Source organism: Podarcis tiliguerta (genome assembly GCF_965153285.1).
Source record: "Podarcis tiliguerta genome assembly, chromosome: 7".
Classification (NCBI taxonomy): Eukaryota; Metazoa; Chordata; class Lepidosauria; order Squamata; family Lacertidae; genus Podarcis; species Podarcis tiliguerta.
In genome coordinates this window covers 212,773-234,448 of record NC_139540.1, presented here as the reverse complement: position 1 = coordinate 234,448, position 21,676 = coordinate 212,773, and the positions used below count along the sequence as shown (strand labels likewise).

The 21,676-nt window shown below is 55.2% G+C and overlaps 1 protein-coding gene and 1 long non-coding RNA gene across 2 annotated transcripts in view; one reads left to right on the top strand and one right to left on the bottom strand.

The window, feature by feature from the left end:
- Positions 1-13,600, top strand: part of EPPK1 (epiplakin 1) — a 56,923-nt gene extending 43,323 nt beyond the window's left edge. Inside the window, exons 6-7 of the mRNA XM_083449781.1 lie at positions 5,854-6,076; positions 10,800-13,600. Coding sequence (XP_083305907.1) covers positions 5,854-6,076; positions 10,800-13,551 — 2,975 coding nt within the window. The 3' untranslated portion in view covers positions 13,552-13,600. The remainder of the gene's footprint in view (positions 1-5,853; positions 6,077-10,799) is intronic.
- Positions 13,601-19,538: 5,938 nt separating this feature from the next.
- Positions 19,539-20,950, bottom strand: LOC310681305. The gene is made up of 2 exons (XR_014513219.1): positions 20,672-20,950; positions 19,539-20,531 (listed from the first exon to the last, which is right to left on the bottom strand). It is a non-coding gene; the product is annotated as an uncharacterized lncRNA (long non-coding RNA).
- Between the last annotated feature and the right edge of the window lie 726 nt (positions 20,951-21,676).

The window sequence follows — 21,676 nt, the reverse complement described above, 5'->3', positions numbered from 1 at the left end:
TATGATTTTGTTAATTGAATAAATCAAAACCGATAGTGTGTTTTTACTGAGTTTTAGCCTCCTTGGGAGATTTCTTTCCCTTGTAAGGAAGCCTGCTCCTTACTCCTAAGTGTCTGGGCACAGTGGTTGCTCAGTGAGCAGGAAAAACGTCTCTCTGCCCATGCTCAGAGGTGCTGCCCCCTATGGTGTCCAAGTGCTTGCTGGCTTCAGTAAGCCAGGGGACCCAGCAGGGGGTGCTAGCTGACCAGGATCTGGCCCTGAAAGAGGGCGAGGAGGAACTCTGCGCCAGGCCCTCCTTCTCTGCCACCACTGCACCCAGGTCACGTCACCCACGTTTTAGAATCGAGTGCCTACTGTATGTATGTGCAAATGTGCATCTATCTCTGCAGATATGTGTCAGCTGGAGCAGCCACAACTGGCTGAATCATTCAGGTGTTTTCCAAGAGGGCAGGTGGGGTTAGGGGCTTCCACTCCAGGCCTTTGGGAGATGCAGAGAGGGCTCTGATGATCAGAGGGGGGCACCAAAGAGGGGACCTTTCAGCCCCCCCCACGTCCTCCTACATTTCTTTGATGGAAATAGGGACATTCTGTTCTGCATCAATGTGCGGCATCTGTGTGTGCTGGAGATGAAACGTGGGAGCAGCTTCCTGATGTCGAATGGTCACCTGGAGCAAATGACCACCTCTCTGCCGAACAAACCTCATAGGGTTCTTGTAAAGAAAACATGAGTGAGCGAAGGGATCCTGTAGAACAGCTTCCGCAGATAAGGAGAATGAAATAAAATAATAAAATTTTAGCTGGAAGCTGCCTTGAGTCCCTGACAGGGGAAAAGGTGGGTAATAATAATAATAATAATAATAATAATAATAATAATAATAATACAGAAGCTGTTGAAAATGATCAGGAAGTTACCAGAGAGTAAATTCTATTGAATTCTGGAACTTAGTTCTGAGTAAAAATGCTTCGGATTGGAGTGTAAGGCTGCCCAGTCTGGACCCAGTTACTTGGGAGTAATACAGTGAGACTTACTTCTGAGTAGACAGCATAAGGTTCCATTTACAATAAAGGAATCAATGCTCCATGCATTTCCTCTGATCTCTCCACCACTTTCAATTGTTCTCCAGGATGTGGAAAAGCAGGACCTTCTGGATCAAATCAGACCCTGGAACGGCTTCTGTCATTCTGGGACCGTCTCTGGAAAATCAGGACACTTGGAGAGTATGATGCTAACAAAGCAAACCCCCCCCCCCCCGTTGCTTGGGGGGCGAGGGGCTTTCCTTCGGCCTGGTGGGGGGGAGGTGGACGGCAAGGGCTTCCCAGGAACCCCCACCCCTCCTGGGCCATTAAACTGGAACAGGAGCATGGAGGGTTTCAAGCCAGTGCTGGAACACAGCAGAAATGTGGGTCAGCCCCACGGAGAGCGGCTGAGTCCACTTCCCTCCTCCTTCCGCTGCCTGGCCTGGCCCTGCTCCGTGGGCTCTGCTTGGCGGGAGACCCCTGTTCTGCTGCAGCCCCTCATGGCAGGCCCAGCAAGGCCACGGGGGGGGGCAGGGCTGGGCCTGGGGGGCAGACCTGGGGGGCTGGGTGACCCTCGGGGGTCCCTTCGATTCAGCCGCCCTGTGATCACTGTGATCATGGGGGTTTCTGTGCCATGGCCTGCCCAGCGGCCTCCGCACTTGCCTGACACGGCCCCTGAGGCCACTTAGGCTGGGGCCAGAGACCCCCGGCAGGCCGAGCAAAGGAAGGAAGGAAGGAAGGAAGGAAGGAAGGAAGGAAGGAAGGAAGGAAGAGTGGAGGGACCCCTCTCCACTTGCAGCCTCTGCCTAAAGCAGAGCCAGCGGAGCCACCAGCAGCTCCAGAGCCTGAGGGAAGTGGAGCAATGGGCCTCCTCGCCAGGAGGGAAAACGTGGTGGCAAATAACCAAGGGGTTTCCAGAGGCAGAACAGGCAGGAATCAGCCAAGCGCCAGAACGGCTGGCTCTGCCTCCGCCGGCTGCTTGTCGGGGCTGCTTCAGGGAGGTCCGGCTGAAGAAGAGGAGTTTGGATTTGATATCCCGCTTTATCACTACCCGAAGGAGTCTCAAAGCAACTAACAATCTCCTTTTTCCCTTCCTCCCCACAACAAACACCCTTTGGGGTGAGTGGGGCTGAGAGACTTCAGAGAAGTGTGCCTGGCCGAAGGTCACCCAGCAGCTGCGTGTGGAGGAGCGGAGACGCGAACCCGGCTCACCAGATTACGAGTCTGTTGCTCTTAACCACTACACCACACTGGCTCTCCTTTTCCCCTGGGCAACTGAGGGGCTTCTGCTGGTCTTGGAAGCAGCCGGCAAACATTCCAGGTGAAGAAATGGCCACCTGTCCCTGGGCAGGCGGAGGAGAAAAGAGCCGACTGCTGGTCTTGTTCTTATTACATCTATGTGGAGCCCACGTTTTCTTGCAGGTACAAAATGCAAAAAGACAGATAAAATAGAAAAAGCTAAAAACATAGGAATGCTAATAATCAACAAGGTACCTCAGGTTACAAACACCTCAGGTTACAGACTCCGCTAACCCGGAAGTAGTACCTCGGGTTAAGAAGTTTACCTTAGGATGAGAACAGAAATCGTGCAGCGGCAGCAGCAGGAGACCCCATTAGCTAAAGTGGTACCTCAGGTTAAGAACGGACCTCTGGAACAAATTAAGTTCGTAACCAGAGGTACCACTGTAATTAAACGCCAAGGGTACAAACACACACAATTGCATTGAGGTAGGAATCTGGACTGGCCAGCCAAAAAGGCAGCAGTGGGAGATGCGCAGACTTGCAGGAAGGAGAGCGCGCATCCCTGCGCCAGGAAGGCCTCAGATGTTGGCGTGACTCAAAAGTGCCCAGCGCTTTAATTAATCCACCCCACCCCGGCTCAGGGCTCAGCACCAGCAGCACCAAGGCATATTTTAAGCTGCCATTCATTTTGTGGAGAGGCAGGGAGGGGGAGGGGAGGAGAAGCTCCTGAAGGGGCCAAAGGGGGCTGGAAAGGGAGAGTCCATGGGGGGGGAGGGGGAGAGGCAACCTGGGTGGCGCCCAGTCCCTAGAGTGGGAGCGGGCACCGTTCTTGGCATTGGCAGCAGGTGGGCCCTGGATGGGGGGGGAAGGCAAGTGGGCATGGGGGGCAGTGGAGGCGGTCAGGGTCTTCACACACACACCTTAGAGACACACTTTCTCCCAGTTAGGGACACACACTCATTAACGCATACATTCAGATTCACCCTGACACCCAGTGCCCCCCCATTCCCCACACCCAGAACCTCCCTCCCTCCTTGTCTCTATCACTTTCTTCTCCCTCTTTTCCTCACATCCCGCCCCCATTCCCACTTCCCCCCACCTATCTAACATCAGCCATGAGCTAGAATAGGGCTGTGATAGGTTTGGGGGCTCAGGCTGGATGGTGGCTGTCCGTCAGGGATTCTTCAGCTGCAACTCTTGCCCTGCAGGGCTCGGACTAGATGGTCTTGGGGAACCCCTCCCTGCGCTGCCATTCTGCGAATGCCCTGGCTCCCTCCCAAACCGTGCGTAGAATCTATCAGAGGAAACCAGCCAGACCAGTTCCTTTGCTCAGGTAATGGCCTTAGCCGGCCAGTTAAGGACTAGCATTTGCATGAGGGGGAGGCTGCCCTTTGCCCTAGAGACAAAGGGGGGCAAATCCCACCCCCAGTTGGAAGCAGGACCACCTTGTAAGGGAGGCAAACAATCGCCAGAGTGTTTTGTGTTGAGTTTTTGGCTGATGCTGGAAGCTGGAGAGACAGAGGTCAGCCTTGCTCAGTGCTGGATCCCTAACAGGGAGGCAGATCTGCTGTGAGACCCTCTGCTCAGGTTGCAGATATGCGTAAATAAGCTGTATATCCAAAAAGGTTTTCAAACGGAGGTTGGAAGGCCATTTCTCAAGAATTATTTAGCTAGGGGGCTGGCCGAGATGACCCGTGGGGTCCCTTCCAACTCTACAATTCCATGAAGACGCCCCACTCTTCAGTGACCCCCATTCCAAGGAAACTGAGCCCTGGGGAGCCCCCAGAGTCTCTCCCTGCTCAGAGATTGGGGTGCAGGCAACCGGGGGGAGAAGCTGGTTGTCCTCGTGTGGCTGGGCTGTGGGGCTGAAGCCTCCCCATGAACAAAGGACAGCAATCTTAACGCCAATCTGGGGGGGCAAGTCCTCCCTGCCCAGCTCCTCTCCCTGTGCAAAGGACCACGGCCCCCTCCCCCACCTCTGGCTGCCATCAGCCTCCGTCCCAGAGGTCCAGGGACAGGCCCAGAGCCAAGGGATGGAAAGACCCGCCTGCCTGCTCCCAGCCCTGAACAGGGACCCCCATGGGGTGTCCTGGGGGGGGAGTGCCGTATGAGAAATTGATGCCTGGGGGGGGGGGAACAGCTTGGAGCTACCGACCTCTTTGGGCTAGATTTTGCAAGGGGAAGGACCTGGCATTGGTGACCAAACTACTTGCCTTGTCGCCTCCTGCGTAGCCCAGCTCTGGCTGTCAGCTCTCAGCTTTTGTAAGGCTGGTTCCACAGAGGCAGTTATTTTGCATTTATTTACAGTGGTGCCTCGCAAGACGAAAAGAATCCGTTCCGCGGGTCTTTTCGTCTTGCAGTTTTTTCGTCTTGCGAAGCAAGCCCATTGACGGAGTAGCGCTATTGGCTAAAAAAGGGCTAAAAACGGCTTTTTAACATTTGGGAGATTAGCGGTTTTGCTGCTAAAATGCTTTTAGCAGCTTAGCGATCCAAAATAAGGGGTTTTGGAGCGAAAAAAAATTCAAATTTTTTCGTAATTTTTCGTCTTGCGAAGCAAGCCCATAGGGAAATTCATCTTGCGAAGCGCCTCTGCAAACGGAAAACCCTTTCGTCTTGCGGGTTTTCCGTCTTGCGGGGCACCACTGTATTTTTTGCAAGTCAAGTGCTTGACTTCATTTAGGGAGAAGCTGTCAGGAGTTGAACCCAGGACGCCTCCATCCGTCCAGGCTCTTCCAGATGCAGCCGCAAGAGGGGAGGACCTGGAGGGGAGAGCAGCTGGAGGAAGAAGAGAGGCTGGCTGGCTGGCTGTGCCCCCTCTGTTGCACTCCAGAGCAGGCTCAACTGGGAGCAGGGAGGGCATGGGAACCCCCACTGGCATTCTCCTCCTCTGGTGGGCCCTCAGCCATGTCCCCTGCAGTGGCCCAGTGCAATGGGGCGACAACCCCTCGGCAGTCTTCCCTGGGCCAGATCTTGCCTGCCTACTGTTCCCTCGCAAAGAGGAGGCGGCCTTCCTTGGCCCAGCTTGGCTATGGTGGGGGTACCCTGGGCCTTCATTTCCGGGGGCTCTGAAAAGTTTCTCTGTGTGAGGCAGGATGGGCTCTGAGGGCAGAGGCTCCTCTCCAGGGTCTTCCCCCTTGGCAGAAGGGGCTCCCTCCTCAGCCGCCTGCCTCCTGGGGGTGTCAGAGGGGTGGTTCAAGCAACTGTTTCGGTGGGGGGGGGGCTTATTGTGAGGAGCTTCTGGCCTGGTCTTGGGGTCTCCTTGGCTTGGCCTGGGGGGCTGCTGGGCGGTTCTCCCTGCCCCCCCCCATCTTCTCCTCCCCTCGAGCCCTGTGAGGTCAGCTAAGCTGAGAGAGGCTGAGCTGCAAGGCTGCGGTGGGATTGGGACCCAGCTCTCCCTGGCCCTCCTCTGACCCCCCCCCCAACCACTCCAGCATGATGCCTCCTGCTCCTTGCACTGCAGGTTTTATGCTTGTTTCTGTTTGTGCTTCCACATTAAAATGCCCTTTCCCTCTTTGGCTCTGCCTTGCCAACCCCCCCCCCCCGGTGTAAAGACCCCTCCCCTTGTTTGGGCCTGCTGGTTCCTTGGTGGCAAAGGAGGACCTGGGGAGGCGGGAAGAGGCTTCTTTCTGCCCTGTTGTTGTGGCAGCAGCGTGTGCCTGCCCCACACCTTGGCCTGGCAGGCAGGGCTGGGCCGTGTGTCATCGCGGGGCGGGGTGGCCAGCTTTAAAGCCGAGGCAGCAGCACCTGTGGGACAGTCAGAAGAGGCAGCCGGACGAGACAGAAGAGATCAGAGCAGCGCTTCACCAGGAGCCTTCAGGTAGGGGCTGGGGGCACCTTCTGCGGGCACCTGGGAGGTGCCAAGGCGGGAGAGACGGAAGCAGCAGTGCCTTCCTGCTCAGATCCCTCAAGAGGAAAGTAGGCAAGGGGGTGCTGAGGCCCCTGCCAGAACCCCAGGATGGGGCCGCCCCGTCAGGGTCTGGCAAGAAGCCGAAGGATGAGGGTGGAGGCACCATCCTCCCCAGCCCCCTCTCTCCAGCGAGACAGACCCCTCACCCCCTTGAATTCAAGACCTCCCTATCCTCACTCAGTTTAAAAAGCTGTTGGTGGAGAGGACAGCAGGAGTGCCTTTCCGACCCACTTAAGTAGGGAAATGAGGGAGGGATGGAGGAAGGGATGGAGGAAGGGGGCTCGTGTCAGGTGCTGCAGCAGCCAAGTGGAGGCTGGAGACCAGACCAGCCCCACACGCAGCTCAGTCACCCACTGAGCAACATTGAGAAGAGGCTGCAAGAGCGCTCCCACCCAGACATGGCTGTAGCCTCCACTCTGCACCCCACTTCAAATGGGGGCCTGGGCCACAGTGATGCTTAGAGGGCAAAGCTGCAGGTTCCAGCCCCATGGGGAGCCCACAGGAGTGAAATCAGAGACTGGCCAAACTCCCTCATTCAGACGTGCCCCAAGTGTGGCCAAGATACCTGCCTGTTTGGCCCCCCGACTCTTCCCCAGCCCCAGGGGCTGCAGGATGCAGAACAGGAGCAGGAGGAGGCACCCAGTGCCTTGTTTGCAGGAGCTCAGCACCAGGGAGCTGGCCAGGACCTGGAAGCAGCAGCAGTGGGGTGAGAGGCACTCAGGAAGGGTCTGGAATGGGGGCTTGTCAGGAGAGGAGAAAATGAGGGGCAGTCCAGGGGTGTGAAGGGGATAAGGGGCAGATCCTGCTGGCCTTAGTGGAAGGCCAGCGGCCCCACCAAGCAGTGCAGGGGGCACCCCTCTCTGCACCTGGCTGCCGTGGCCTCAGGGGGTGGCTGATCCCACTACCCCGTGTTTTGGTGCCAAGTCCCTCAGGCCCACCCAGGCCAAGCCAGAGCGCAGCCTCTCCCCGCTTCCCTGTGCTGGGCTCGTGCCAGCCCCACAGGTCCCAGAGAGGCTCAGGGGCCAGCTGACCATTAGGCAAATTGGCCCCAGAGGCAGGAGACCATTTGGTCAGTTGTGCTCCCGGCTCCTCCTCCTCCTCCCCTGTTGTTGTTGTGATGTTGTGTCATTTCCTCTGCTTGGCTGGCCCTGGCAGAGCAGGTGGCCTCTGCCTCCAGGACTCCAGCACCGGGCCAGCCTCCTCGGGTGGCAATTAGGCGGGCATGGAATGTGGTTGGCTGCCTCCTGGCACTCCAGATGCATCCGGCTCCCGCACATTGGCCTGTCACTCACCTGCAGGAGCCCAGGCAGCTCCGTCTGCCTCTGAGAAGCCGCAGAGGGAGGGAGGGAGGGAAGCAGGAGGGAGCAGGCAGCCCTTCTGACCCCCCCTGGGATCCATTCAGCCCTTTCTCTGCTGGAGAAGGAATGGACACCAGGCCTTGAAGAATGCAAGAGGGGTGGAAAAAGTTTTCTCCCTCTCGCGATCGTAGATTCAGTGAAGTTGGAGGTTGGGCGTCCTTCCACGTGAAGCACACGGTTAAAACTATGCAAGAGGCAGTCATGGCTGCCAACCTAGATGGTCTTCATCATCATCATCATCATCATTAGCCCACCTTTTCCCCTGATGGGGCTCAAGGCAGCTTTGAAAGGGAACCAGACAGACGCAGGGAGAATGAGCCTACTAGCCAGGATGGCTGCCGGAGGTGACGTGCCTCTGACTGCTGCTTGCTGGGAAGGGTGGTGGGGAGAGCTCTGCTGCTGCGGCGGCTGCTCTTGGGGGCTTCTTCCCTCTGGGACCCCCTTTGCCCACTGAGAATGCTGGATGAGGGGCCCCCCTCTGGGGGGCCTGATCCAGCTGCTGACATTCTTCTGAGGGGCTCTTGGCTGCATTTGCCACAAGAGCCCTGGAAGCACTTTTGTGTTTTCACTGCAGTCTGGTGTGTCATTTATTCCACATTTCAAGGACAGCCCTGCAGGATCAGGCCCAGGTGGGCCCCTCTAGCCTGGTGCTAGTTTCCCGCATGGCTACCCAGATGCCCCACTGGGAAGACCGCAAGCGGGACATGGAGGGGGGGTACAACCCCCCTCACTGCTTTTTGCACTACAGCACCTGGCACAGTGGGATAGACCGCCTTTGCAGACCGAGGTTCCACTTAGCTCTCACTGAAGCCGTAACAAGAGTCTCCTGGCCAAGCAGATGCCCCACAGGGAAGCCGGCAAGCGGGCCAGGGGGCACCCACAGCCCTTGCCCCCCTTGCCTGCTGTCTTTGGTCCCCAGTGACTTTGGCACTTTCTGAGGACTCCCCTGTGCCTGTATTCTGTGGGAGGGGTTCAGGTACAGGCTGCAGATGGAGGCTTGCCAAGCTAAAGTGGATTAAATCCCTCTGTTACCTGAGTGCCACAAATCCACTTTTAAAAAGCAGCAGTGGTTAGGAAAGTGAAGCAGAAAAGAGTGTGGGATGGAGGATACCCAAAGCGCTGCAAGGAAATTGGGAGAGGGGAGCAGGCATCAACGCACAACTTCCCTGCAAACAGGTAAAGGTAAAGGGACCCCTGACCATTAGGTCCAGTCGTGGCCGACTCTGGGGTTGTGGTGCTCATCTCGCTTTATTGTCTGAGGGAGCCGGCGTACAGCTTCTGGGTCATGTGGCCAGCAGGACTAAGCCACTTCTGGTGAACCAGAGCAGCACACAGAAACACCATTTACCTTCCCGCCGGAGCGGTACCTATTGATCTACTTGCACTTTGACTTTGCTTTCGAACTGCTAGGTTGGCAGGAGCAGGGACCGAGCAACGGGAGCTGCCCTAGGCTCTGTGGGTTAACCCACAGTGCCACCCTGTTGAGTAAAGACTGAGTTTAATCTACCCTCCGTGTAAGCTTTGTGTGAGCAAATTGGGAAGGATGCAAATTCATGGCAGAGGGGGCTACTAGCGATTCCTGCCTTGCAGAAGGGAGGAGTAGATTCTCCTTGAGGTGCCTCCTGACTGCACTCCTCTTGTTCAATGATTCTGTCTCCACAGTCACAGGAGGGGAGAGTGTTGCTCTTGTGCCTGAGTCCTGCTTGCTGGTTTCCCCCAAGAGGCATCTGGGGGGGGGGCCACAGGGAGAAGAGAATGCTGGACTTAGAAAGGCCCCTTTCCAGCAGCGTTCTTCCCACCTTCTTATGCTCACGAAATAGGTGGTTGGGGAATGGGGCTTACCCCCCCCCCCGCCCAGCTGCCCCTCCGCACTGGCCATTGCAGGGGGGGGGGTGAGTGGGAGCCAGGGGCCAGTGGGTCTTCTCTGCCCTTTCAGCTCAGGCTGAAGGCTGAGGGTGTTTGCATCCCAACCTGTCTTTGTGACTCTGTGACTGAGCAGGGAGGGCAAGTGCTTGCCCCAGGCACGTTCACACAAACACACAGAGGAAGAAGGGTGTGTGCAGTTCCTGTGTACACGCGCCCATCCCCCGAACCCTGCCTCCTGTGTGGTTTCCCCAAATTGCTCCAAAGGAGCCCTTTCCTCCACTTCCTCCCCAGCAAAGTGGCTTTGCTCCACCACAGCCCCAATTAGGTGCATGTGGGGCATTACCTCACCAGGCAGGCAGCCCCGCTTCCAATTTGAGCACCAGGTGAGCCAAAGCGAACAGCCACCAAGCCCCAAAACACGGCAATTAACATAATGACGCAGGTGAGTCGACAGCCTGTGGACGGACGGATGGAGGGCCTGCAAACAGGTTTCCTGGCTGGGGGCAAAGACAGGGTCACATGCCTGGCCGGACCAGTCTGGCTGAGCCCCGTGGCACAAGCAGGGTGCCCTCTTTGTCTTCTTCTTCCTCCGCCCGCGGCCCCAGCAACTTAGCGTCAGGTCCCACTTGTCCTGAGCAGGTGGAATCCTGGGAAGCAATTCCTGGCACAGGAGGTCTCAGCAGAGTCCCTCCTCCAAGGCAGCCTGGCCAGGATTTCTGCCCCCCCCAGCACCAGGCATCATCACCAGCAGGTACTGAACTGGCACAGTTACCCCACCTGGTGCCTGAATAGCCACAAAGGAGGGGCAGGGCTGGCACAGGAGTGGTGAGACTTGCGGGGAGGGGACGTGTGCAGGAGAATCACCCTAGAGAAGTGTCTGGGAAGGGGCTTGGTCTGCATTCTCACGTTTACCCTGGGAAGTGGCTGTGAGCCAGCCTTCTCTAAGCCAATGCCCTCCTGGCGTCCTGGACCTTCGCTCCCACTGTCCCACCTGCTGGCGATGCCGCAAGGGCTGGTGGGAGCTGCAGTTCCGGCAGGGCCCAGTTGGCAGACGGCTGTTGGCGAAGCCTCAGCTGAATGACATTGCCGAATGCTTGGCCTGTGCTGCTTATCCCAGAGATGGCTGGAGCACACCTCACGGGGCAGCTGTGCATCTCCCGGCAGCCGGCAAGGGAGCAACCTCTGCCCAGGCCAGCATCCAGACGTGCCAGCCAGGGCCAACTTGCATACAGGTCTGCATTTGGCACAGACAGCAGGTGTTGGAAGGCCTAGCACTGTGTGGAAATGCTCCCCTGCCTGCCTGCCTGGCACTGGCTGCTCTCTCTTCTTTGCAAAACAGCCTCCCTTGTGCCCCCCAAATGGGAGCACCGTTGTCTCACAAAGCCTTTTCTGCCTCTCTCTTCCTCCAGAGACTTCCTTGCTTCCCCCTGCACGATCACCCAGCCAGAAGACACGCCTGGACCCCCTTGCACCCGAGCCATGCCACAGGACAAGCACCTTCCCAAGGGGGGCACGGACGCAGCCCCAATAGTCCAAGTCCGCGAAGAGCCACGCTGGCCCTTTCCGTGTGCGACCGACCTGAGCGAGGACCATGTCATTGCGGGCATCCTCAAGGAGCCGGGCAAGGAGAGGCTGAGCATCCGGCAAGCCATGCACCGAGGCCTCCTGACCCACGGGACGGGCCTGGCTCTGCTGGAGCACCAGGCCGTCTCAGGCTACATTGTGGACTTTACAAACAACCGGCTGCTGTCTGTGAGGGATGCCAAGAACGCTGGCCTGGTCGACCGAGAGCATTTCAACACTCTCCTCATTGCAGAGAAGGCGGTGACAGGCTACACTGACCCCTTCTCCGGGAGCAAAATCTCCCTCTTCCAGGCCATGAAGAAAGGGCTGCTCATCAAGGACCACGGCATCCGCCTGCTGGAGGCTCAGGTTGCTACGGGGGGCCTCATCCACCCCATGCACAGCCACCGCCTCCCTGTCGAGGTGGCCTACAAGTGGGGCTACTTGGATGCGGAGATCTTCCACCTGGTCTCCAACCCCGCCAACCACACGAGAAGGTGCTTTGACCCCAACGCCCGCGACAACCTCACATACCTGCAGCTCCTGCCCAGGTGCTTTCCTGACCCTGTCACTGGGCTGCTGATGTTTCAGGTGATGGATAAAGGGTCTGTCCATGTGGACGAGAATCTGCGGAGGTGCCTGAAGTCTGCCACGGCCCAAGTCCACGTGGGGCTTTTCCAGGGCGAAGAGGTCTCCATCTGGGACCTCCTCTTCTCCAGGTACATCCCCCGGCACAAGAGGCAGGAGCTGCTGAGGCAGTACAAAGCAGGCACCATCACCCTTGAGGAGATCACCCAGATCCTCACGACCATCGTCACCGAGGTGGAGGCCAGAAGCAACCCTGGCTGTGTGAAGAAGCAAAGAGCCACCCAAACAACAGCGTTTCCGGAGGCAGAGAAGAGCAAGCGGACTTCCGAGCGGGACGAGATGGTGAAGGCGCTCAAGTCCAGGGTGGTCAAGGTGCCTGCTGGGGAGCTCTGTGGGAGGAAGGTCTCTGTGTGGGACTTGCTCCACTCCAAGTACATCCCCAAGGGGAAGAGGAAAGAGATCCTGAAGCTGTACAGGATGGGCATCCTCAACATGGAGCAAATTGAGACGGTGGTCACTGCCATTGTGGCCAAAATAGAGGAGGAGAAAGCCAAAGGGCTGGGTCAGGTGACTGGCATGGCGAAGGGCGAAGGGGACAGAGCCGACCACAAGGAGAGGCAACTGAAGCAATCTTTACAGTTGGTGCGTATCCCTGTGACCTTTGGAGAGTTTAAAGGGCAAAGTGTCCCTGTGCTGGACCTTCTCTATTCTAAATATTTCTCCCAGGAGAAAAGACAGGAGCTGTTGGAGCTGTACAGGACAGGGGTGCTCAGCCCTGGACAAATGACACTGGCTGTTAGTGAGACCTTGGAAAGAGCAGAAGCCAGCAAGAAGAAGTTCTCCATCAGAGTGAAAAGTCGGAGCCGAGAGTCATCAGGAACCAAGGAGGCCAAGGAAGCCAAGGAGGTCAAGGCTGCGGACCCCTCGCCCAACAAGCAATCGGATGATGTGCTGAAGGCCAAAATGGTCACTTTGCCCGCCGGAGAGTTCCGGGGCCAGCAGGTCTCCGTGTGGGACCTCCTTTTCTCTCACTACCTCACAAGAGACAAGCAGGAAGAGCTCCTGAGGAAGTACAGAGATGGCCAGTTCAGTGCTGAGGATCTCGCCTCCATGCTCACCATCCTGGCTTCGCTGCACGACCTCTTCTACACTCTGGAACAAACGGCAGCAAAGGCCCCGGCCCGGGAGGCAGCCTCTTCCCCAGCAACATCACTTGAGGAAGACGCCGAGGAGGAGGATGACGATGATGATGCTGATGATGACGACGATGACGACGACGAAGGGCAGGATGAGAAGGACAAGGTCTTGAAGTCCAGGATGGTCGAGGTGCCTGTCGGCGAGTTCCGTGGGCGCAAAGTGTCCGTGTGGGACCTTCTCCACTCCAAGTACTTCCCAGAGAAGAAAAGGAAAGAGGTCCTGAAGCTGTACCGGATCGGGATCCTCTCGGCTGACCAAGTGGAAAAGGTGGTCACGGGTCTCGTCACCAGAGTAGAGGAGGAGAGGTCGGGTGAGGGTCGGCGTGCCAGCATCTCCAGCCAAGGGGCAGGAGCCCCCAGCGAGGGTAGGAGCGCCGGCGTCCCCCAGGACAGCCCCTCAGACAGGACGGTGGAGGTGCTCACCTTCGAGTTCCCCCTCGGGGAGTTCCAGGGCCGGAGAATCTCCATGTGGGACCTGCTCTTCTCCACGTACATCTCGGAGGCCAAAAGACAGGACCTTCTGGTGAGATACATCACAGGAGCCCTGAGCAGCCAGGAGATGGTCAGCATCCTCTCTGCCCTCGTCGTCGAGGCGCACAGGCAGAGAAGCTCCTCCAGCATCCCACACCTCTTTGGCCTCCTGCACCCTGAGGCCTCCTACATGATGTTTGGGCCGTCCCAGGCCCAGTCGGGGTCTGTGCACGACCTGCTGCAGTCGCACGAACAAGAAGCGCCCAAAGCCGGGAGGGTGACCTACAGTGAGATCACCATGACCACCACCGTTGTGCATGGGCCGGAGCAGAAGCAGGAGTAGCTCTGGAGCAAGGCAGCCGCCAGCAAGCGGCAGCTTCCAGAGCAGAGAGCTGCTGGCGGCTGCAGTGGGGGGGTCAGCAGGGCACCCCCTTCTGGGTGGGGGGGGGAAAGGGGAGGCCAAGAAGGGAGGGGGAGGGCAGGTGATACTAGTGTAAGTAGGCCACTATAAGAGGGAGGCTGGGGGAGGGCGAGGGGGGTTAATTGGGGAAACAGAGCTGGGGCTCCATCCAGGCAGGCAGTTCAGCGCTGGCCTCATCTACAGGACAGACCGGCCAGTCCTGATGCAAAGAACAGTGCAATCTTCAGCCCTCCCAGGGAATTGGAGGGAGTAGCTGTGGGGGGGGGTGTGTGGAGGGGGGAGGGTACCCAAAGGAGACCCCTTAGCTGGCCAGGAAAGGACTACTGGGGAAAGGACTGCCATGATGGCTAAACCTCAGAAAGAACTTTCTGCTAGTAAGAGCCGTTTGACCATAGACCATAGAACTGTCTCCCTTGGGAGGTGGGGAGCTCTCCTTCTTTGGGGATTTTAAATAATAATAATAATAATAATTTTTATTTATATCCCGCCCTCCGCAGCCAAAGCCGGGCTCAGAGCGGCTAACAACAGTAAAAGTAACACAGCATTCTAAAATCAATTCATTTTAAAATCAATTCAAAATCAAATTAATACCAAACCATTGGGCTAGAGTTCTGTGAGGAATTACCGAAGGAGGGGGTCAGACTGTGCCCTGGCCAAAGGCCTGGTGGAACAGCTCTGTCTTGCAGGCCCTGCGGAAAGATGTCAAGTCCCGCAGGGCCCTAGTTTCTTGTGACAGAGCGTTCCACCAGATCGGGGCCACGGCCAAAAAAGCCCTGGCTCTGGTTGAGGCCAGCCTAACCTCCCTGTGGCCCAGGACCTCCAAGATGTCCCGGATCAGGATCCTCTCGGCTGACCAAATGGAAAGGTGGTCATGGGCATTGTCACCAAAGTAGGGGAGGAGAGGTCAGGTGAGGGTCAGCGTGCCGGCATCTGCAGCCAAGGGGCAGGAGATTGGACGGCCATCTGTCATGGATGCATTAGAATCATAGAATCATAGAATCATAGAGTTGGAAGAGACCACAAGGGTCATCGAGTCCAACCCCCTGCCAAGCAGGAAACACCATCAGAGCACTCCTGACATATGGTTGTCAAGCCTCTGCTTAAAGACCTCCAAAGAAGGAGACTCCACCACACTCCTTGGCAGCAAATTCCACTGTCGAACAGCTCTTACTGTCAGGAAGTTCTTCCTAATGTTTAGGTGGAATCTTCTTTCTTGTAGTTTGTATCCATTGCTCCGTGTCCGCTTCTCTGGAGCAGCAGAAAACAACCTTTCTCCCTCCTCTATGTGACATCCTTTTATATATTTGAACATGGCTATCATATCACCCCTTAACCTCCTCTTCTCCAGGCTAAACATGCCCAGCTCCCTTAGCCGATCCTCATAAGGCATTGTTTCCAGGCCTTTGACCATTTTGGTTGCCCTCCTCTGTACACGTTCTAGTTTGTCAGTGTCCTTCTTGAACTGTGGTGCCCAGAACTGGACACAGTACTCCAGGTGAGGTCTGACCAGAGCAGAATACAGTGGCACGATTACTTCCCTTGATCTAGATGCTATACTCCTATTGATGCAGCCCAGAATTGCATTGGCTTTTTTAGCTGCCGCGTCACACTGTTGGCTCATGTTAAGTTTGTGGTCAACCAAGACTCCTAGATCCTTTTCACATGTACTGCTCTCAAGCCAGGTGTCACCCATCTTGTATTTGTGCCTCTCATTTTTTTTGCCCAAGTGCAATACTTTACATTTCTCCCTGTTAAAATTCATCTTGTTTGTTTTGGCCCAGTTCTCTAATCTGTCAAGGTCGTTTTGAAGTGTGATCCTGTCTTCTGGGGTGTTAGCCACCCCTCCCAGTTTGGTGTCATCTGCAAATTTGATCAGGATGCCCTTGAGTCCATCATCCAAGTCGTTGATAAAGATGTTGAATAAGACCGGGCCCAAGACAGAACCCTGTGGCACCCCACTAGTCACTCTTCTCCAGGATGAAGAGGAACCATTGATGAGCACCCTTTGGGTCCGGTCAGTCAGCCAGTTACAAATCCACTGAGTGGTAGCATAAAGACCGCATTTTACCAGCTTCTTTACAAGAATATCATGGGGCACCTTGTCAAATGCCTTGCTGAAATCAAGGTAGGCTACATCCACTGCGTTCCCTTCATCTACCAGGCTTGTAATTCTGTCAAAAAATGAGATCAGGTTCGTCTGACATGACTTATTTTTCAGAAATCCATGCTGACTATTGGTGATCATTCCTTTCTAGGTGCTCACAGATTGTTTGCTTAATGATCTGCTCCAGAATCTTCCCTGGTATTGATGTCAGACTGACTGGGCGGTAATTATTTGGGTCCTCTCTTTTCCCCTTTTTGAAAATAGGGACAACATTTGCCCTCCTCCAGTCTGCTGGGACTTCGCCTGTTCTCCAGGAATTCTCAAAGATTATTGCCAGTGGTTCTGAGATCACATCTGCCAGTTCTTTTAATACTCTTGGATGCAGTTCATCTGGCCCTGGAGACTTGAATACATCTAAACTAGCCAAGTATTCTTGTACTATCTCCTTAGTTATTCTGGGCTGTGTTTCCTCTGCTGAATCATTTGCTCCAAATTCTTCAGGTCGGGCATTGTTTTCTTTATCGGAGAAGACTGAGGCAAAGAAGGCATTGAGGAGTTCAGCCCTTTCTGTGTCCCCTGTTTGCATTTCACCATCTTCTCCTCTGAGTGACCCCACTGTTTCTTTGTTCTTCCTTTTGCTACGAACATACCCATAGAAGCCTTTTTTGTTGCTTTTAACCTCTCTAGCAAGCCTGAGTTCATTCTGTGCTTTAGCTTTTCTGACTTTGTGTCTACACGTGCTGGCTATTTGTTTGAATTCCTCTTTGGTGGTTTCCCCCCTTTTCCATTTTTTGTACACATCCTTTTTTAATCTTAACTCAGTTAAAAGTTCTTTAGATAGCCACCCTGGCTTCTTTAGGCACCTTCCATGTTTCCGTCTCATTGGTATTGCCTGAAGTTGTGCTTTTACTATCTCCCTCTTAACAAACTCCCAGCCATCATGAACTCCCTTTCCTTTTAGTATTACTGTCCATGGGATCTCACCCAGCACTTCCCTAAGTTTTATGAAGTCGGCTTTCTTAAAGTCAAGAAATTGAGTCCTAGTATGCTTGGCTGCTCCTTTCCGTTGTATAGTAAACTTCAGAAGAGCATGATCACTTGCGCCTAATGATCCTTCCACTTCTACCCCATTAACCAGGTCATCGACATTGGTTAGGACCAGATCTAAAATGGCTGTTCCTCTTGTTGCTTCTCCCACTTTCTGGACAATGAAGTTGTCTGCAAGGCCAGTGAGGAATCTGTTTGACCTTATGCTCTTGGCTGAGTTTGACCTCCAACAAATATCTGGGTAATTGAAGTCCCCCATTACTACTATCTCCCTTCCTTTTGCATGCTTGGCCATCTGTTCCAGGAAGGCATCATCTATGTCCTCCGTTTGGCTTGGGGATCTATAGTAAACTCCCACAATGAGGTCACTATTATTCTTCTCTCCCTTAATTTTGACCCAAATGCTCTCACTTTGGCTTTGAGGTTCTAAATCTTGGATCTCTTCACAGGTATACACATCCCTGACATATAACGCCACTCCTCCTCCTTTCTTGTCTGGTCTGTTTCTCTGAAATAGATTGTATCCCTCCATTTTTACATTACAAACGTGGGACTTATCCCACCAGGTTTCAGTGATGCCTATTATGTCATATTTAGTTTGCTGTACCAAGAGCTCAAGCTCATCTTGTTTATTTCCCATGCTTTGTGCATTAGTGTACAGACATTGAAGTCCATTAGTCATTCCCCCGTGTCTCTTATTTAAGGATTTTTTCCTCGCACCACTAGGTCTGCTTGCTGTTTGCTCCATTTGGTCTATGACATTTGGATGATCATCTTCATCAATTAATAGACTCCTACCTTCAGGAGCACTGTCTCCCTCCCCCACATTAGTCAGTTTAAAGCCCTCCTGATGAGGTTTCTTAGTTTTTTGGCAAAAACATTCCTCCCAACCGTTGTGAGGTGCAGCCCATCGCTTGCCAGAAGTCCATCCTCAAGAAACTGCAGTCCGTGATCTAAGAATCCAAACCGTTCCTGTTTACACCATTTGCGAAGCCAGCTGTTTACTTCCAGTATTTTCCTCTCTCTCCCTGGGCCACGTCGTTCAACTGGGAGGACAGATGAGATGACGATTTGTGCATTTAATTGCTTCAATTTCCTGCCCAGAGCCTCGTAGTCTCTTTTGATCTTCTGGAGGCTATTGCTTGCAGTGTCATTGGTTCCCACATGAACCAAGAGGAAGGGGTATTTGTCAGTGGGTTTTATGATTCCTTGCAGTCGTTCAGTTACATCTTGGATCTTAGCCCCGGGGAGACAGCACACTTCCCGAGACATCTTGTCAGGCCCACAGATCACTGCTTCTGTTCCCCTCAGTAGGGAATCCCCTATCACCACTACACGCCTTTTCTTAGGTTTGGTCAGGGTTCTTCCGTGAGCGGTCCGTTCCAAGGTCGCCTGCACATTCCCTGAGGACTGACTTTGCTGCTCATCTTCATATACGTAGGTGAGGTTCGTACATTAGGTGAGGTTCCTGCATTTCAGGGGGTTGGACTAGATGACCCTTGGATCCCTTCCAACTCTACGATTCTATGATGATGAGGTTGGTGCGTGTGAGAGAGGAAGAGACTGTGATGGGGCTTCTTCAGATGTGGTCCTGAGTCTGCTTGCCCTTGGCAGGGCGGGGGAGGGGAACTGACCTCAGGGGCATCGCCCCAAACCAAACCAGGATCCGCATGCAAGCAGGTGGCCAAGAGCAGGAGGAAGTCGCCTGGGACTCAGCACCAACCCACAGCTCCAAAACATGCTCAGGGCACCATGTCCCAGGAAGCCCCCAATCCCAGTGGCCCCGCCAGTTGGGGAAAGGGGCTGGCTCTGCTAACAGGGCTCTTGGACCATTGGGTTGCCAGGCCCTTCCGTAGGGAGATGTAGTCAGACCTCCCTCAAAGCTACAACCAGCCACGGAGGGAGAGTGCTTGGAAAGTCCGGGGGGGCGGGCAGGGAGTGTCCCCAAATGGTCCTAATAAGATCTTCAGTCAAAGTTAGGAAAGATTAAAGTTGACAACATTAGTGATGAATAAAGTGGGGGTGGAATGCAGGAAGGCCTCGCCCCCCTCCCATTGGAGCAGTCATCTAGTCCAACCCCCTGCAATGCAGGAATCTCCACCAAAGCAGCCATGACAGGTGGCTCCCCCCCCCCAAACTCTGCTTTAAAATGGAAGGAGAGTCCACCACCTCCCTCTGGAGACAGGAGGAAAGCATGGATGTCCCTGATGTGAAATCCAGATACAGAGAGGGAAATATGGGGATCAGAAAGCAAGAGAGACTAAGGGACGGATCCTGGCAGCAGTTGCTCACTGGATCAAGTTGTGGGAGACCAGCATGGACAAGCTGCCCCTTTCTATTGGTGGCAGTAACCAACTGGGGGGGGTCATGGGTGCTCCCCTTTTGCTGACGCCACATTTGCTTACAGCTGAGAAAGAGGAAGAATGCCTGTCGCTGCTGACCAGTTCCCAGCATGCAGCGCTGCAGAACCGATGATGGGAGAAGCCATGAAAGGATGAGCAGCAGCACAGCCAGGCGGAGCCTCCCAGGGCGTTTCATGTGGGTCGTTCGCTGATGGCCCCACAGAGTTCCTTCTTCCATTTTAGTCCCTGCCAATAAAGCTATTTCTGGACCTTCTGCTGGTAGCCTGATTCTGTGCCCCTGCCTGGGTCCCAGAGGTGCTTGGAGCCAGGCCCAGGGCCAAAGGGCTTCCTTTCACCCCACAGATTTCCATTTCTCTTGAGGCCAGTTATGCAAATGTTTCATTTTTGTAAAGGAGGTTTCTGGGATTTCTACCAGCTGTCCCTGTTGAGCAAGGACTCAGCTACACAGCTGCAAATAAAATGTTTAAAATGTGCTATATACAAATGTGACACTAGATGACGACAATAAGATATGAAAATTCAATGTATTTTCTAAAAACGGATTTTTTTAAAAAAGCATTTCACGGCGTTTTTTATATGTGTGTAGATCCCACCCAAGAGTGATTCTTATTCTGAGTCCCCTGCCCTTCTGTCCAGCACCTGTCCCTTTGCCTTCTGCAAAAGCATTAGGCCTTGTTAAGATGTTGCTGACGTGCGACTCCCCAGAGTGTGAAGTGTGGAATCATCCCGCCTCTCTTGGCTATGCACATAAATTCTTGCGCATAAACCACACAGTGCTGACTCTTTCAGACAGCAGCTGCAGACTAGAGTATAAATGTGGGGCAAATGACACCGTGCTATATGGAGCAATGCCCCAGTTCTCTGAGTGGCGAGATCTCCAGGGCTTCTGTTTCCTTGGAAGGAGGAAACTAGAGGCAGAATGGGTGTTTTGTGACGTGGGTAATTTCCATGTATATGCAGGCTGAGCACAGGTGCCCTAAATTCCCTGCTGCTCATCAGGTACCAAGGGGCACCCATAGATCCTCCAGAGAGCGGCTCAGCCCCCGGCCTCCTCCCCTCGGCCTCACCACCCTTTCTGGTTGCCATTCCTCAGGCAGCTTCCTTCCTCCACAGCTTCACTTTCACAGGCGAGAGTCAGCACCTGACCCAGCTGAGAGAAGAGGTGGGCAGGTGGGCTTGCTCCTTCCAGGCTTGGAAAGAGCCATCATCATTAGAGGGCAAAGTACTTGATCATCTCTGGCCTTCCTGCTAGCTCCAAAAGCCCCCTCCTCAACCAACCCCAGTTCTAGAAGCATGGGCAGGAGGTCCATGGGAGACTGCTCAGAACTATCTTCCCATCTCGTGACAATTGCACAGGAAGTTGCTTCCTATCAACTCAGACCGTTTACCTGTAGAAGCAGAGATGAGTAGAGTTGGAAGGGACCCGAGGGAACTGCAGAATCCCTGATAAATGGCCTCCCAACCTCTACTTAACAACCACCAAGGAAGGGGAATCCACCAACTCCAAGGGAGTCCGAACAGCTCTTACCTTCAGAAAGGTCTTCCTGGAGTTCAGTTGGAATCTCTCTTTTTGCCACTTGAATCCATTGGTTCAGGATCTTCCCTCTGGAGCAGCAGAAGACAAGCTTGCCCCACCTTCCATTGAGAGGCCTTCCGATGTTTGGAGATGGCTCTCAGGTCATTTCTGGGTCTCCTCTTCTCCAGTCCACTCTGCCTGGGAGGTCTTTCCATCCCTGCCTTCCCACCCTCCCCTTCTCCCCCCCCCCAGGGGCCTGGGGACTGAACAGGGACCCTCTGCCTGCCAAAGAAGGGCCCCCGCCGCAGGCACTGAGCCAGATTCAGAAACGTCTGGCGATGCGGGTGCTCAGGGCCTGAGCCTTCCTGTGAGAAGAGGGGGTGTCCTGAGTGGGATTTGTGAGACGCTGGGGCGCACGGGCGCAACGGAGCCCGGCTGCGCAGGCGCCCCCTACTTCCGTCGGGGCAGGCGGCGCAACTCCTCGAGGGGACCCACACCTCCAAGCCGACCCTTCCCTCGCTCTTGCCGGGCGGGGGCTCCTGGGCGGGGCTCGGGGTCCCCGCGGCTCCGTCAGGGTTGCTTCACTCGAGGGCTTCCCAGAAGGATCGGCGCCGGGACGCCTCGCCTTGGGGAAACCAGGAGCGCTGCCCTGTGGGGGGAAGGAGTCCGGGCCAGGCGCTGCGCCACGCCGCGCTGCCTCGCTGGCCCGGGACGGCCTCGCCCCGGCAGGGAGCCCGAGGGGCCCGCCGACCCTCCCCGCGGGGTCGCCCTTCCTGCGCCCGATGCGCTGCAAAGCGCGCCTGGCCGGAGAAGACGCGGCGCCTGCTGTGCGCCAGACTCAGTCCGCCTTCCCAAACCCTAAACGTCTGGGGCGGCTCCGGAGCGAAGAGGGCGCCGCAGCCGTTGTGCCTCGGCTGAGCCCCCCAGAATACCAGCGGCCGCAGCGGATTGACTCTGCACAGGATGCAAGTTAAAAACCCGGCAGTCCTGCCTGCAAGTTTACCATCTGAAAGACAA